This window comes from Blennius ocellaris (assembly GCF_963422515.1).
Source record: "Blennius ocellaris genome assembly, chromosome: 11".
Classification (NCBI taxonomy): Eukaryota; Metazoa; Chordata; class Actinopteri; order Blenniiformes; family Blenniidae; genus Blennius; species Blennius ocellaris.
The window spans coordinates 20,161,954-20,175,764 of record NC_137660.1 but is presented as its reverse complement, the minus strand read 5'-3'; the positions used below and the strand labels follow the sequence as shown (position 1 = coordinate 20,175,764).

At 43.2% G+C, this 13,811-nt stretch overlaps 1 protein-coding gene across 1 annotated transcript; it reads left to right on the top strand.

Moving 5' to 3' along the window:
* Positions 1 to 215: 215 nt before the first annotated feature.
* On the top strand, positions 216 to 10,867 carry ciartb (circadian associated repressor of transcription b). Its single transcript, XM_080505108.1, has 6 exons — positions 216 to 337; positions 3,002 to 3,446; positions 3,801 to 3,876; positions 4,812 to 4,890; positions 7,201 to 7,327; positions 9,077 to 10,867. The coding sequence occupies exons 2-6, from the start codon at positions 3,042 to 3,044 to the stop codon at positions 9,467 to 9,469; spliced, it is 1,080 nt and encodes a 359-aa protein (XP_080361234.1). The 5' UTR covers positions 216 to 337; positions 3,002 to 3,041; the 3' UTR covers positions 9,470 to 10,867.
* The last annotated feature ends 2,944 nt before the right edge of the window (positions 10,868 to 13,811 follow it).

The following is a 13,811-nucleotide window of genomic DNA, read 5'->3' as shown; positions in this document are numbered from 1 at the left end:
CCCAGCTGCTGAAATGAAACCGATCCGCGTGTCCACGTGTTGTGTTATTTCCATGTCATTTGCATACATGTAAACCGGCCGCGCCTATTGCTCCGCGGCTGCACCGAGCCACGACGTTGATTGGCCCTCCGCGGCTCGCGGCAGCAGCCAATGGGAGCGCGGCTCCGCGCTGGTCCCGCCCTCCCAGACACGTTGCCTTGGGAGAAGCAACACGGGCCCGATCACTGACTGTTCTGCCTCCTCGCTCACAAGCCGCACGTCCAGCACATCAGCTGCTCTCTGCCCGACAGTCCTGCTGGATATACCGCTGAACAAAGGACACCGCAACCCGGGGAAGGTAGGCAAACCTCCGCCCTCCTTTAGAAGAGCCAGACCCCCCCACCCCCCTCCTCTAATAGACGCATTGTTTGTTTGTGTGAGGATGAAACACCTGAGATTATCTTAATTTAAAACAATCATCCAGAGGAATTTCACAAAGACGTGGTGATCGAAAAAAAAAAAAAAAAGAATAAGAAAAAAAAAAACCTAAACAGTCTGTCTCTTGTATTGAAGATTTCTCTATTGGTACAGTTTGTGCGTTCGACTCCTAATCCCATGTGCGTTTCTTTCTTTATATAATCTGAAGTGTGCGTGATGCCAAATTTACTATTGACTGATGAAGAAGTCTATTGTGTCTGTTACTCAACTCATCTGAAACCTGCGGGTACGCGGATACATCACATCTTTCACCTCCGCGTGTTTTCCTCTTCTTCTTCTTTTTTTTTTTTTTTAATCCTTCCCTTGGACCGGAATGATTTCCTCTTTTGGGACGAAGGAATAATCTCATAATTAAAAGATCAGTGTGTGTTTGTCATCTCTAGTTAGGTGCCCCACCTACACAGGTAGGTGGGGAGGAAAGGACACAGACTAGTTTATTTATTTTCTATATTCCTAAAAACACACATTTCTCTGATTCAGATTCAAGAGATCGTATTGTTATATTCGAGGAAACTGCAGCATCACTTCTCAGCCTATATTTGATATAGAAGACGCAAAATAAACATATGAAAGATTTGGAATAAGTGAAAAACATAAAATGCTCACGTATAATGCTAAAGCTATCATCAACATACCCAGTGGGTATTGGATTTAAAATCAGAAACGACTGTAGGCCTGTGAAGTGTGTTAAAGGCCTGAGATAATTTAATATTTGGACAAACGTGGTCTGTGTATGTTTCGAAAAAAAGGATAAGAACATTGAAGGAACAAGTTCTGGCACTCATTTGATTGATTTTCTCAGCAGAATTGTCTTATTTCATGTTAGAGGAAGCAGAGTGACAAGACGCTTTTATTAATTTGGCTTCTTTAGAAAAAATATTTGACAAAGATTATTTTCTTCTGGGAAGTGTGTTCCAGTATAAAACTGTTCTGCATAATTCAAAAAGGTTATGCACACATCTCGGTGTTTGAGACAAAAGGTTAATCCTTGAAAAAAAAAAAATCAAATTCTTTGTGTAATGTTCAACATCTGCCTTGAGCTAAATGTAAACCACAAAAAAAAACCCCACAACATTCAGAATTGAAGTCTTAACTTATTTATGTGTTTTCTTGTGTGTTTGCTCCACCCTCCTCTGTAACAATAAGATCAGAGGTGGTCATCCTGAGACAAAGAACAGGGGAGCAATTAACTCTTCTGCCATCAAATCTCTTTGGAAACAAGAGACATGGCAGCAGTGAACCCTTCAAACCCCCCAAAAGAATCACCCTCCTGAAATAAATGCTGATCGGACTTCCTTTATGCACGAATTGCAGACAAAACACCGTCAATAGTCTCAAAGCAATTCAGCATCTGTGAAGAGGAGTTTTCATTGACCAGGCGATCTTCCATTGTGAACAAACGGTGCCAGTCTCCCATTTTGTAAAATCTTTTCTTTCCCCCCCCCCCCCCCCCCCCCCCCACCCAAGCCCACAAGTGTCACTTGTGTCGATAGGAGGCCTGCAGTCCATTGAGGCGCTGGTCGCCATGGTGGCAGACCCCTGCCCTGGCTGAATAAACAAGCTAACAATGTTTATGAATGGTGGTGGTAGCAGCTGGCAGGCCGGTGAGGAAAATACTGTGCCTGGCCACTGAAAATGTCGACAATTTATTTATTTATTTTTTTTGACAATAATACCAGACAGATAAAGATCCGTTAAGCCCGAGTGTTTTGAGGACGGTGCAGGGCCGCTCCGTGTTTGTGTTTGATGGTGGTTGGCCTGTGTTTACTGGCTCAGGTGTTGCATCTGCAAAACAAACAGGTTGTTGTGGTCTCAACAACTATGGCCTCGCCGCCACCATCTGCTCGGAGGGCTCTGCTGCCTCTCTGCCTTCATTTCATGTCTACTTTCTGGAAGGATTTTTTTTTTTTTTCAGGCAAACCTGCAGGTTTTGCTCTAGGACAGTGGTTTTCAGAGGGGCGAACCCCCCTCTTGGGGGTGCCAGAGAGCTGCAAAGTGGGCTCCTTTGCTGGAAATATCTGTGGGTCAGGGGAGTGCCATTTCTGAGGATTATTGTTATTCCTTTAGATTTTTGAAAAGAAAAAAAAAAACAATTGAAGGGTTGAAATGTTCGCATTTTACTAAAACGCAATTAAAATCGACTTTGTTTGAGAGAAAGGGAAACGAATCAGTTTAACAGTTACCATAACAAACAATATAATAATAATTTACCAGATATTGCACTTTAAGATCACATTTTAATGGATCCTCACAGCCAAAAGCAATACCTTGTTCTAATATGCAAAACACCAGGAAGTCGTAAATGAAATGAATACGAGGCATGTGCAACATGAATGTTGGGAGTCACAAAGTGGTTGAAGGTCACATTTTGGGGAACGCTTGTATGAGGATCATTCAGTGAGGTTTTATGATTACAAGGTTTCAACATGTAACCTCGTGCCTCCTGTTTCTAATCGTCATCACTGATGAAACCTGGGAGTTGCATTGTTTCATCAGTAACCTTGTCTGTCTTCTTCTCTGCCAGGTCAGTGATGGTCAGTGCTAGTTAGAACCTGCAGCTGAGGATGTCTGCTACAGATTCGGACAACTCCATTGACTGGCTGGCGAGTGACAATGAGGAGAGCGAACAGGAGTTCGACTGTTCCGGCAAGCGCAGCCAGGCCGAGGCTTCGCCATCCCCCAGCGCGCCTCCTCACCTGGGCCTCTCCGCCGGCCGCCGGCGCAGCGAGCTGAATGACGACGACGACGGCGACGGCGACTGGAGCGAGAGCTCCAGCCAGGGATCTCCCGGCTGCACGGAGACGTGGGACCGAGGAAGCGCGACTGGACTGCGTAAACCGCAGCAAGGAGGAAAGCTGAATGGCAAAAACGCCCAGCAAGCACTGAAGAGACCGCACGGCTCAGAGGAAGAGGAGTGCAGGGAACGGCAGCTCAACGCGTCGGAGAGAGACCGGCTATTCAGCAGAAAGGTGAGCTCCTCTCTGACTCGTGTCCGTTTTTTTTTGTTTGTTTTTTTTCACATGGGGTGGTTGACACTATGAGCCAAGCTGGAGCATGCCCTATCCCCTAGTTCGACTCCCCTGCTGCTTTTTTGCAGGGTGCTTCCGTCATATCATTTCCAGTAAAGACTCCCCTCCCCCAATTTCTATGTAAAGAGTATTCATCATGCTTTTCTGAAAAACTCGAGTCATCCTGTTGTAAATCAGTAACCTCATGTCGGGCTTAATCAACATTTTTAACAAATTCAGAATCGGTTGTTTGAAGCTGTTTTACTCATTGACCTAAAATGTATACGTGCATTTTTTTTTTCAAATTCTTTCCAGTGTATGGAGCTACAATGCTACATTCATCCACTGTCATCAATCTTGAATGGCCTTCGTTCAGGGCGATACAAAGAAAGTAAGTCAGTCATTTGGTGCCTTTTGTTTTGAATCTCAACATATCAGCGCTGTTTAACACAAGTATTTCCTGAAGGAGCCTCTTTGTGTCCTCCTTTGGGTTTTTTTTTTTTTTTGGAGACGGACAAAAACAATAGAGTGCATAGACAGCGTGCCAATCTTTGTAGAATATGTGTTCCTGAGATTTGAGAGTGAGATGTCTGAAACCTGTATTGTTGTAGGACTATCAAGTAATCACAACTATTCCTGTGTGTGTGTGTATTTTTTATGAAAGAGCCTGTATTGGGTGAAAGTTGACTTACTGCCTGCACTGTTTTGAAAGTCCTTTTTGAGCGGTAAAATCACTTTTTTTTTCTTTTTCACTTTGCGAGGAAGAAAATGTCACAGTTTGGCCTTCTTAAAAAAAATCCTTCCTGATGGTAGTGAGTGGGAACAAACTGTACCTCCCCCCCCCCACACACACAGACACACACACACACATCTCCTGCAAAGCAGCTGCTGTTTGTAGCTGTCAGAGATGTATTGTAAAGGCTCTTTGGAAGATAACCTAATGTTATGATAAGCTCTGAAACTGCTTAGTTTGTAATCTTGTTCTAACCCGGACCTCGGGTGACCTAACACTTCCTGGCCACTCAAACTGGAGCCTGTTCCTCACTCGTGTGTGTGTGTGTGTGTGTGTGTGTGTGTGTGTGTGTGTGTGTGTGTGTGTGTGTGTGTGTGTGTGTGTGTGTGTGTGTGTGTGTGTGTGTGTGTGTGTGTGTGTGTGTGTGTGTGTGTGTGTGTGTGTGTGTGTGTGTGTGTGTGTGTGTGTGTGTGTGTGTGTACGCGCACACACACACACACACACACATATCACACAACCCATCTGCTGTACAGACTCAGACCTGCTGTCACCGCGGCTCGTGTGGCTCATGCGGCAACTTTCTTCTCTTCCAGGACTCAGCAGTTTCCAAGAGAGTGTAGCCATGGACAGGATCCAGAGAATCATGGGTGTCCTGCAGAACCCCTACATGGGGTAAGTGTCCTCAGTGTGACCCACATACCGTTTCCTCCCCCTTTTCCACCAGTATCGTATCGTCTTGGTTGACCTTGCTAAAGGTTGAATGACCCGTCTACATTCCATGGGGGGGTAAAAAGAACAAACTGTTGAATATATTTTAATTCTCCCAGCAGTGACGTCAGACAACACTGCCTCTTCATATTCCCGTCTCACAAGTCAGCAGTGTGGTCTCCTCGCAAATTACTGTTGTCTGTCTTTACAGGACTTTGTGTCCAAGCTAAAGCGTTGTTTTTCTTTCTCTAATAATTGGTTTCAGCGTTTAGGCTGATCATAATATTCCCACACATGACGTCTGTTACCAGTGCACCTCTGGCGCCAATTTTTCTTGCAAAGTGCTGCTTCAATGCCAGTAAAACTAAAGAATCAATTCAAATGTGTGCCTTCAGACTGGACCTTCATACTACCAACACTCAAGAGGGTCATACTGGTCAACACTTAATATTTATTGACGTATTTTCCTATGTGGCGGTGTCGCTAATGTGAATGCAAATAAATGTTGAGGCACATGCTATCTGTGCGCCATCCAGGCAGAAAGAGCCGGCGTTCTAAATGCTCCTGTCAAGTGCGGTTGCAAACCAGGATTTGAATCTCCACTAAAATCCATCTTCCAGCAGGGAATTACAAGTGCTTTAAATGTGCTTCACTATCAGCAGGTCAAAGTGGTCTCCATTTTGTTTCTGACACATGGCTCACAGCAGGTTACTCCCCCCCCCCCCCCCCCCCCACCACCACACACACACACACACACACACGTTCAGGATAAATTTACTGCAGAGATGGGTGAGTCTCACTATAGCTGGGCATCTTGTTAAAAATGTATCAGGCTCCACTGTGGGAGCTGCACACTTGTGTCTGCTTGATTAGCTCTCCTCTAGCCAGACGGTATAATGGAGTATGATATTACCCCTTTAGAGGAGAAAGTCCTTGTCCCTGTAATGTGATCATTTTGCTGTTTTACAGTTGGAAACTGCAGCCTTTTTCCCTTTATGTCATTCTTTGTATGTGCAAATTAAAACGGATTTTATTTTTCTTGCATTATCGGATGCGAAAAATTAATCTTGCTCATATTGTTCAGCTGTCTGTGAACCTTACTTTACAAAATCCTATCGGAACAAAAATTTTCAGGGGTGTGCACGTTACTCGTGAGGTCCTTATTTGAATAAATACCTCATAAAAAGCTGTGTTTAATGATGGTTGGTGCCGATTTATCTTATGCATGAGTATTTTGACACCGTCATGTTTGGTAGTAACTTGAGTCACTAATTAACATCAAATGGCAGTAAAACTCCATTCCGAACAAGTAGGGGGAGGGGGACCGTTCGCTCTTCTGTGAGCAGAGCGAGCAGACGGCAAGCGCAGTCATTGGAGTGCTAAATTGAACAAACTGTCCGAGGTGTACGGTGGCGTTCACGTGCAGTTTGGCAGAATTAAGTTTACTTAATTGCACGCTTCGTGTGCAAGGTGCTCTCTACACTGGCCATAGTGTTCCGCTGGGGCTGTGCGGCTTTGCGTCAAGGTATAAGATGTAAGACAAACTGCTGCTGAGTCTGGCACAGACTAATTGGAGCCCTCACCCACCAGCTGCTTCCTTCATATGGGAGACAAAGAGTGGGTGTGGCTGCCTCCCTGCAGACAGCCGGGGCAGAGGCTGGAAGGTGGACGACACCCCTCCCTCCCCGTGCCTGCGCCGTGTTGCCAGCTGGCGGCCCCTGCAGCGACACAATGGCAGATAGGATCAAAGTGACTTTTTTAGCAGTCACTGTCGTGGATAATCTTTCACATGAATTTAACATGCTCTGAATGAAATGCAGCAAGAAAGTCCTGATCATATGACACCGGCTAATCCCCCGCCGGCCATCTGGTTTTGTACGAGTGGGAGTTAATGGGACGCTGACTGCGCCCACCTCCACAGAAAACTGCTTCAGCCAGTTTATTTTCACAATGACGCTGCTGGAGACAGCGTTGTGGCTTTGGTGTTTATATTTAGCGGCGAGCAGGGCTATTATACATCAGGCCACGTGTGAGCTCCAAACATGTGAGAAATGTACTTACCACAATTTTCCCTCCCTCTCATGGAGTGCAGGCTTAGCAGAGTGAGAGCGCGTGTTCACTCGCTGTTCAAGATTGCGTATTTCCTGTGCACGTTTAATGGAGAGATAAGATTTCATAGAAACCGCTGGCAAGATTTTTGGTAGATTTACTCGAGATCCGTGCATGAGCAGGCTGAATAAATGTTCCTCTTTGCTTGTTTCTTTCATTTTTCAGGGGGAAGTATATTAATATCATTCTGAAAATGGAGGAAATGCTGAAGAGCTGGTTCCCCAATGTAAAAGTCCAGGGCCAGCTTGATGTCACACACACAGAAGAAGCTATTCCCACCAAGAAACTGAAGGTAAGAGTGTAGAGAAGAAAAACAAAACAAAACAGAACTGTTGTGTAAGAGCTTCTCAGTCAGGCAAGGCCTGCTGCCAAGAACATATGGTGACGACACGGTGAAAGAGCGACTAAAATATCTATTATTATTTAATCACAAGTCCGGGACTGGGAAAGGAGGATTAAAAGCTATTTTTGCGCAAGGTATTACTGGAGTCTCAGGTTCGCTAAGAACAATGACAGAGGAGAAAAGGTAATTTTGGAGGAGTGTCCCTGCGGGGATAAGAGGGGTCAGAATACACTAGAACATTCTTTCACGTTTAATTGGTGAGGATATATTTCTGTGGCTCATCGTGACACACCCTCTTATAAACAGGAATTTCATGTTCCTTTTTTTTTTTTAATTGACTCCAGAGAGGGTGTAACTCAATTTGTAAGTGTTTAGGCTGTAAACTTTACTGCTTTAGTCAATATGTTTAATCTGAATAAAGAATTTTAATTGCCATCATAATTTGAAAGTTGCTTAGCGTGGCACCTTCCTTTGTTAGAGTCTTTGAAGTCAAGCCAAGTTTAATTTTGCAGCACAAACAAACAAATGAAGGATAATAACTGAAGTGAATAAAAATGAGGAAAGAGGAAAATATGAAAGCAGCAAATGAAATGATGAAAAGTCAACAGTAAAGTGCATTCAGAGGTGAAAAGAATACTGAACATTAAGTACTGAACATTAACAAGAGAAATAAAGAGATTAAAAGTACACACAAGCGATTTTCATGCTTTGTTTCAAATGGCCTCGTTTTTATCCTTTCAATGTTATATTGCATTGCAGTTAGCAGGATTTTGTGTTTCAAATGTAGATGTTTTATGAATGCATCAGATCAAAGCACGTTTTACAGGAAGGTCTCAATCAGAGGAACAACCGTGTTAGTTGTTAAATCCAGAAAAGATTCTAATATTCTATCATTTGTATACAATAGCATTTTTATTTTATTTTTTACAGTATATGACTTGTCAATCCTAGTCAAATATAAGTAAAGTATTTGTAATTAAAGCACAGTTATCCAAAAATACTTCTCTATTACATTGAAATTAAAAATAAATTGCTGTAAGGTCAACAACAAGGAGCTGACTTAAGTGTGAAATATGTCTGGAACGAATTGGACATTTGTCTAATGAACAGAACAAAATGGGCTTTTTCTGTATTTGTAAGAATTCTTCTTGCGTACTTTCATGGCCATACCATGTGTCAATGTTGGTTTTTAGTTTTCATGCCAACATGTGGCAAAAGCAAAAAAAAAAAAATCTGTCTCGCCTATTAAAAATAACAAGATACTTTTTCAGATCACTTATCTTGGGAATTTCTTTATCTATATGGCCTATTTTTTACAGACTGAAACAAAAAGCCTTATAAGAAGCTGATTATAGATGGCATGCTACAGCCGGAAAGCTTCATCTTTAAACTGTTTGTGATATCTACGAACTTCAAATACTATCAGCAAGCAGAGAAATGACGTTTTGCAGTTATACCCGTGGCCGTGGTCGCCTCAGGGACTTGTACAAGATTCACCAGTGTGTCTCTCATCTGTAACATGAGCTGCTCTGTACTGTCAAACACACAGTAATACTGAGCAACTGTTAGATATCGAAAGCCTGAAGCACTCACACATTGGCTTGATTCAGTTTGATTTTATGACCAAAGAATTGGCAAAATAAATCTTGGAATGAGTGTTAATTGATTTTTTTTTACATTTTTGTTCATTTCCTGCAGCTATCTCCAGTGACCATTGCTGCAGCGGCGAGCCCCGTCCCTGCCAGTGACCCTCCGGCCGGCGCCAATGCCCTGAGAGTCACGGACCTCACTCCTCCTGGAGCGTACTCCGCCAATAACCTGAAGTGGCTCCACACATCACCCATCTGCTCCCTCACAGCAGAGCAGGCCCAGGCTGGTCCCAGGCACCTGCTGCCCCCCAGAGACAGAGACCTAACGCAGGACAGCGCCGTGTCCTCCAGCACAGACGGCAACACTAAGACTGACTCGGCGCCCCGCGGCCCTCCGCCGGGCAAGATTAACGCCCCCTGTCTAGAGAGGCTCCTTAAATCGACAGACAGCATCATCACGCGGCGGGGGACTGGGGGTTTGATGGACAGCAGCTGGTCCTAGTCCACGCAAGAGGGCGGGCTGTCCGGCTCTTCAGCAGCACACGGCCCAGCCTCGCCTTGTCCACCCTGCCGGGGCAGCCAGTCAGTTTGCTTTGCTCATTCCAGCCTTTCAGGAGCGACGGGAGCCTTTTTTAAAAGGGATGTCACCGATTCCCCTCCAGTGGGGGAAGGAGTGTCGACGAACATGTTGTACTCTCTGTCTGGCAACGTGCCCTCTCTGACATGACAAGTGTCTGCTTTACTTCCCTTCTGTTGACTTATCCTTATTTTTTTTCTTTCTTTTTTTTTAAACTTTTTTTTTTGTTTTGTTTGTTTGCACTCTTGGAATAGCATGTGTGAGAGTTGGAAGGATAGATTTCACATGGCGAGATAACCAGAGCAAGTATTTTCACAACTGATTTGTTCCCACTGGCTTGTAGATGTAACAACACGGTTTGAGTATCTGTGAAACTGCCATTATGCCTGAAAGGGAAAGAGCTGCAGGAGAAGTTTGCGCTGGAAGGAAGGATCCTCAGACATGTCGGTGGTCTACATATTGATGCGCTGGAGAAAAAGAAAAAAAGTAGAAAAAAAACAAAAACAAAACGTGAGTGAAATGTGACGTTGGCCTCCTCCACCTCCACCACCTCCCATTGACTCCACTTTTTAGGTTTATCGATGTGACTGTTACTCATTTGTATTCTTTATAAATAAGTCTTTTCTGGTACAACTGTTCTACCTCAGCGAGCACCACGTCACGGTTAGTTAGTAGGAATGTGAACACTAGACTCAAAGTCTGGACACCTCACCAGATGCGCGGTTGAGCCCGGCGGTCTCCGACAGCCGGGTCCACAGTGCAAGTCGATTCATGTGTACAAACAGAGGATGCTCTCTCTCTCTCTCTCTCTCTCTCTCTCTCTCTCTCTCTCTCTCTCTCTCTCTCGCTGGGGATGCTCCTGTGGCCTGACTGGTGTCCTTGTAAAGAATGTCAACTGCAAATTTCTTTCTTCCCCTTTTTTTTTTTTTTTTTTTTTTTGTTCAGTCTCCCAGTAGAAGGCGAACAGTGCCTGTAATGTCAAGCTGTGCCTGTAAGCCGGTTCAATAAAGAGAGAATCGTTTAGTATACCTGCTCCTCTGTGGGATGTACAAATCAGGAATTCTCGCTCTCCTGCCATTTTCCTGTATCAAGTAAATTATTCAGATCTTGCCAACTACTTTCTGTGGTGGAGTAGAACATTTTACTATTTTATTTTGCCACAGAACTGGACAGCGCGTATGTTCGACCAGCAGAGAGGGACAAGATATTTTGTCTGTGTAAATCTTAGAAACAAAGGTTGTCATTTTACCCTGAAAAGTGGCCTTTATAGTGTGAAATTTTATACTTTCAAAATAAATGTGGTTATATTTGTTTGATGCAAAAAGAAAAAAAATGGCTTTGAGATTGTTTCATTGTGCACAGACATTAACATGCACTAACATTCACACATGATCAATTCAGAATCATCAATTAAACTTTGAGCAACTGAGAGCAAATTCACACACACAAAGCCAAAGCTTGGTCTGGTTGAAATGTAGATTTTTTCTCAATGATCTAAATTTGTAAATTGGTGTGATACAAGTAAAAACTGAACCAAGGATTCAAACTTCTATTAAAAAGCTGCCCTCAACCTGAACTCAGGAATCCTCTCGCTGTGAGGTGAGAGTGCTAACCACTACACCACTTATTACATTCTCCAGTTTAATCATGGTTCAATTGAGCAGAATTGCAGTGCATATATTATCTTTGTCCACTCACTTCATGTTGATTGGAAAAAAATCATCAATGATTTCTAATTAAATGAGAAAGAAAAACCGTTATGATGATGTGTATGACTGAAAATAATTTATAAAATGGCCCATTGTCGGTCTCAGTACTGCATCAAAGAGCTACAAAGTGAGGGGCGCCGGCTCATATATATCATATTTAGACCGATTACAGGGTGACTTGACAGGGAGCACTCGGAGTGAGCTTACTTCCTGTGAGTAGAATAAGATTCATTGTAGGAGTGTCATTTCCAGTACTTTAGTTCTGCAGCATGGTTGAAGTAAATTGGTATCGCTTCACATTTCTCAGGAATGGTGAGACCAGAAAGGGGAACATTTATTGAGCGGAACAAAAAATCCACCCTGTGGTCCAGAGAAAGGCCGCTTTTGCCCGTGTGGAACTTTTGTCAGGAAAGTGTAAGAAGCAACTATATCTCGGTTAAATCCACTTGTGAAGTTCCAAGTAACTGAAGAAAGCTTTATGTTCTTTCTCTCTGGCCTCGACTAAAGAAACTACACATACACCAATCCTTAAAGCCATCTTCTATATGGTTTTATCCAGCATTGTTTCACAAAGCACATAAGGGCAGCGTACTCCATGTACAAGGTGCCAGTCCACCACATACAGAGACAAGGACGTCCACACACACTCACATTCTCACCTAGTATTTGGAGTGTGGGATGAAACTGGCTCCCACACAGGCTCGGGGAGAACATGCAAACTCTACTGGAAAAAAAAAAGCCTTGCATATCACTCCTGCCAACAATGATTCAATTTCATGACTTCAGATGCAAGACTGCTGCCCTCTGTAGGTGCAGAGAAAAACATGTTATAAGTTATTGGGTAACTTAAATGCAAGTTACTGAGAAAAATACTTTTTTTCTTCTCCTGTTTTTTTTTTTTTTCGGTCAGCAGCTTAATACTGCTTCAGAACCCCTTTTCACTCTCAGTACATACATTTCCACATTCTTGCAAAGCCTCCATGATAACCGCTAACATCAGATCCCGTTGCAGTGGGCTCATGCCAGATCTCCTCGTTGTTTATGTCAGCTTAGGTCAATGAGAACGTGTTGTACTCGCTGAGGGTGAAAACAGAGGTTTGTGGGAGAGCCGTGGCCTGGAAAACAATATGTCAGACAGTTAGGGAAATGTACAAAAATGGAACAACAAGCCCTCTTTATTTATTTATTTATTTATATTTGCGTTTTACCGGATTACACAGCATGGACGCATGCCACTTTTTCCCCACTAAATGGGCTGATTGGGTCGATTACCACACTACAATGTTTTCGTTGTGCTGCCCCAGATCTCATCTCCCAGGGAGAAAGGCTTGATGCTCTACTCGACCGTCACGTGTATGGACAACCTGAGAGCATCCGTGTTGAACCACAGCAGGCACGCATCACCCTGAGAAGAAGAAGTTGTTGTGAGTGTTCTTGCCTTTTCATGTTTGATGGAGTTTAGGAGAAAACTCCTACTTTTTCGATTAGCCAACACTTAGTGATGATGAGAAGTTGAGTTTTGTTTTTTATTGTGTCTGCAACAGATGCAGCTCAGTGAATTAGTGGGTAGCTTTCCTGCCTCATAGCCACAATGTCAGGGGCTCATGTTTTCTGTGGACACACTGTTGTTTGGTGACAGTAAATTACCTGACTAAGTGTGTGAAACTGTCTGTGATGTAAGATCTAAGAGTGGCCCATCCTCCCAAAACCCCTGATGTAAGATCACACACTGGAGATCAGATCATAACTAACACATTTAGATTGATGATGGACGTCTTGAAACGTCTCAAAAATATTCTGGAATCCAAAAGTAATTGTGGAACCCTTGCCTCCATTTAGAAAAAACTTAAATGAATAAAATTCATATGTAATGTATTTTAGCGATGTTTGCTATAATTGGTAAAGATATACAAAAAGGCAAATGGCCTGCATTGATTGTGGTTTGTGATCCTATAAAGCAAACACACGGGCACAAAAACAAACAATGACCATAATAACAGAAGTAATCTGTGATGAATTAGATTTTAATTTTCTCAGTTATTTTCTGGTCAATTGTATTATGTTCACTTGCTGACGTCGCCACTGTAAAAATACATTCTATTCATTTCCACTTTAAAGGTTCACAGAGGGCATGCTTTACAACACTGACGTCGTTCTCCCTCTCTTCTCTCCCCCTCTTTTTTTTTTTGTCCAGACTACAGCTTGCGTGGGCAAAACAACAAAGACTAATCATTTCTGGAGCAGCAGAGATGGAAGCCTTTTGTTAAACAGCATTCAAAAGCAAGTGGGAGAGATAAAAGGAGAGGTGGACAGGGCTGATGGTTCCTGTTGCAGAAAAGCCCGTAAGGAATAATAAATAGGGTTTAATTCTCTCTTGCTGCTCATTTATTGTGAATTGGTCTTGATTTGACCTCCATTTAAGTGTGAAATTAGGGTGAGCTTGAATAGTACTGAGGTGGCGGTGCTTCATTCAGTGGTAATTATTGATATTCACTGTATTCACGAACTCTCCTGGCAGAAAGAATGAGATGTGATGTGTGTAAAATCATTTACCAAAC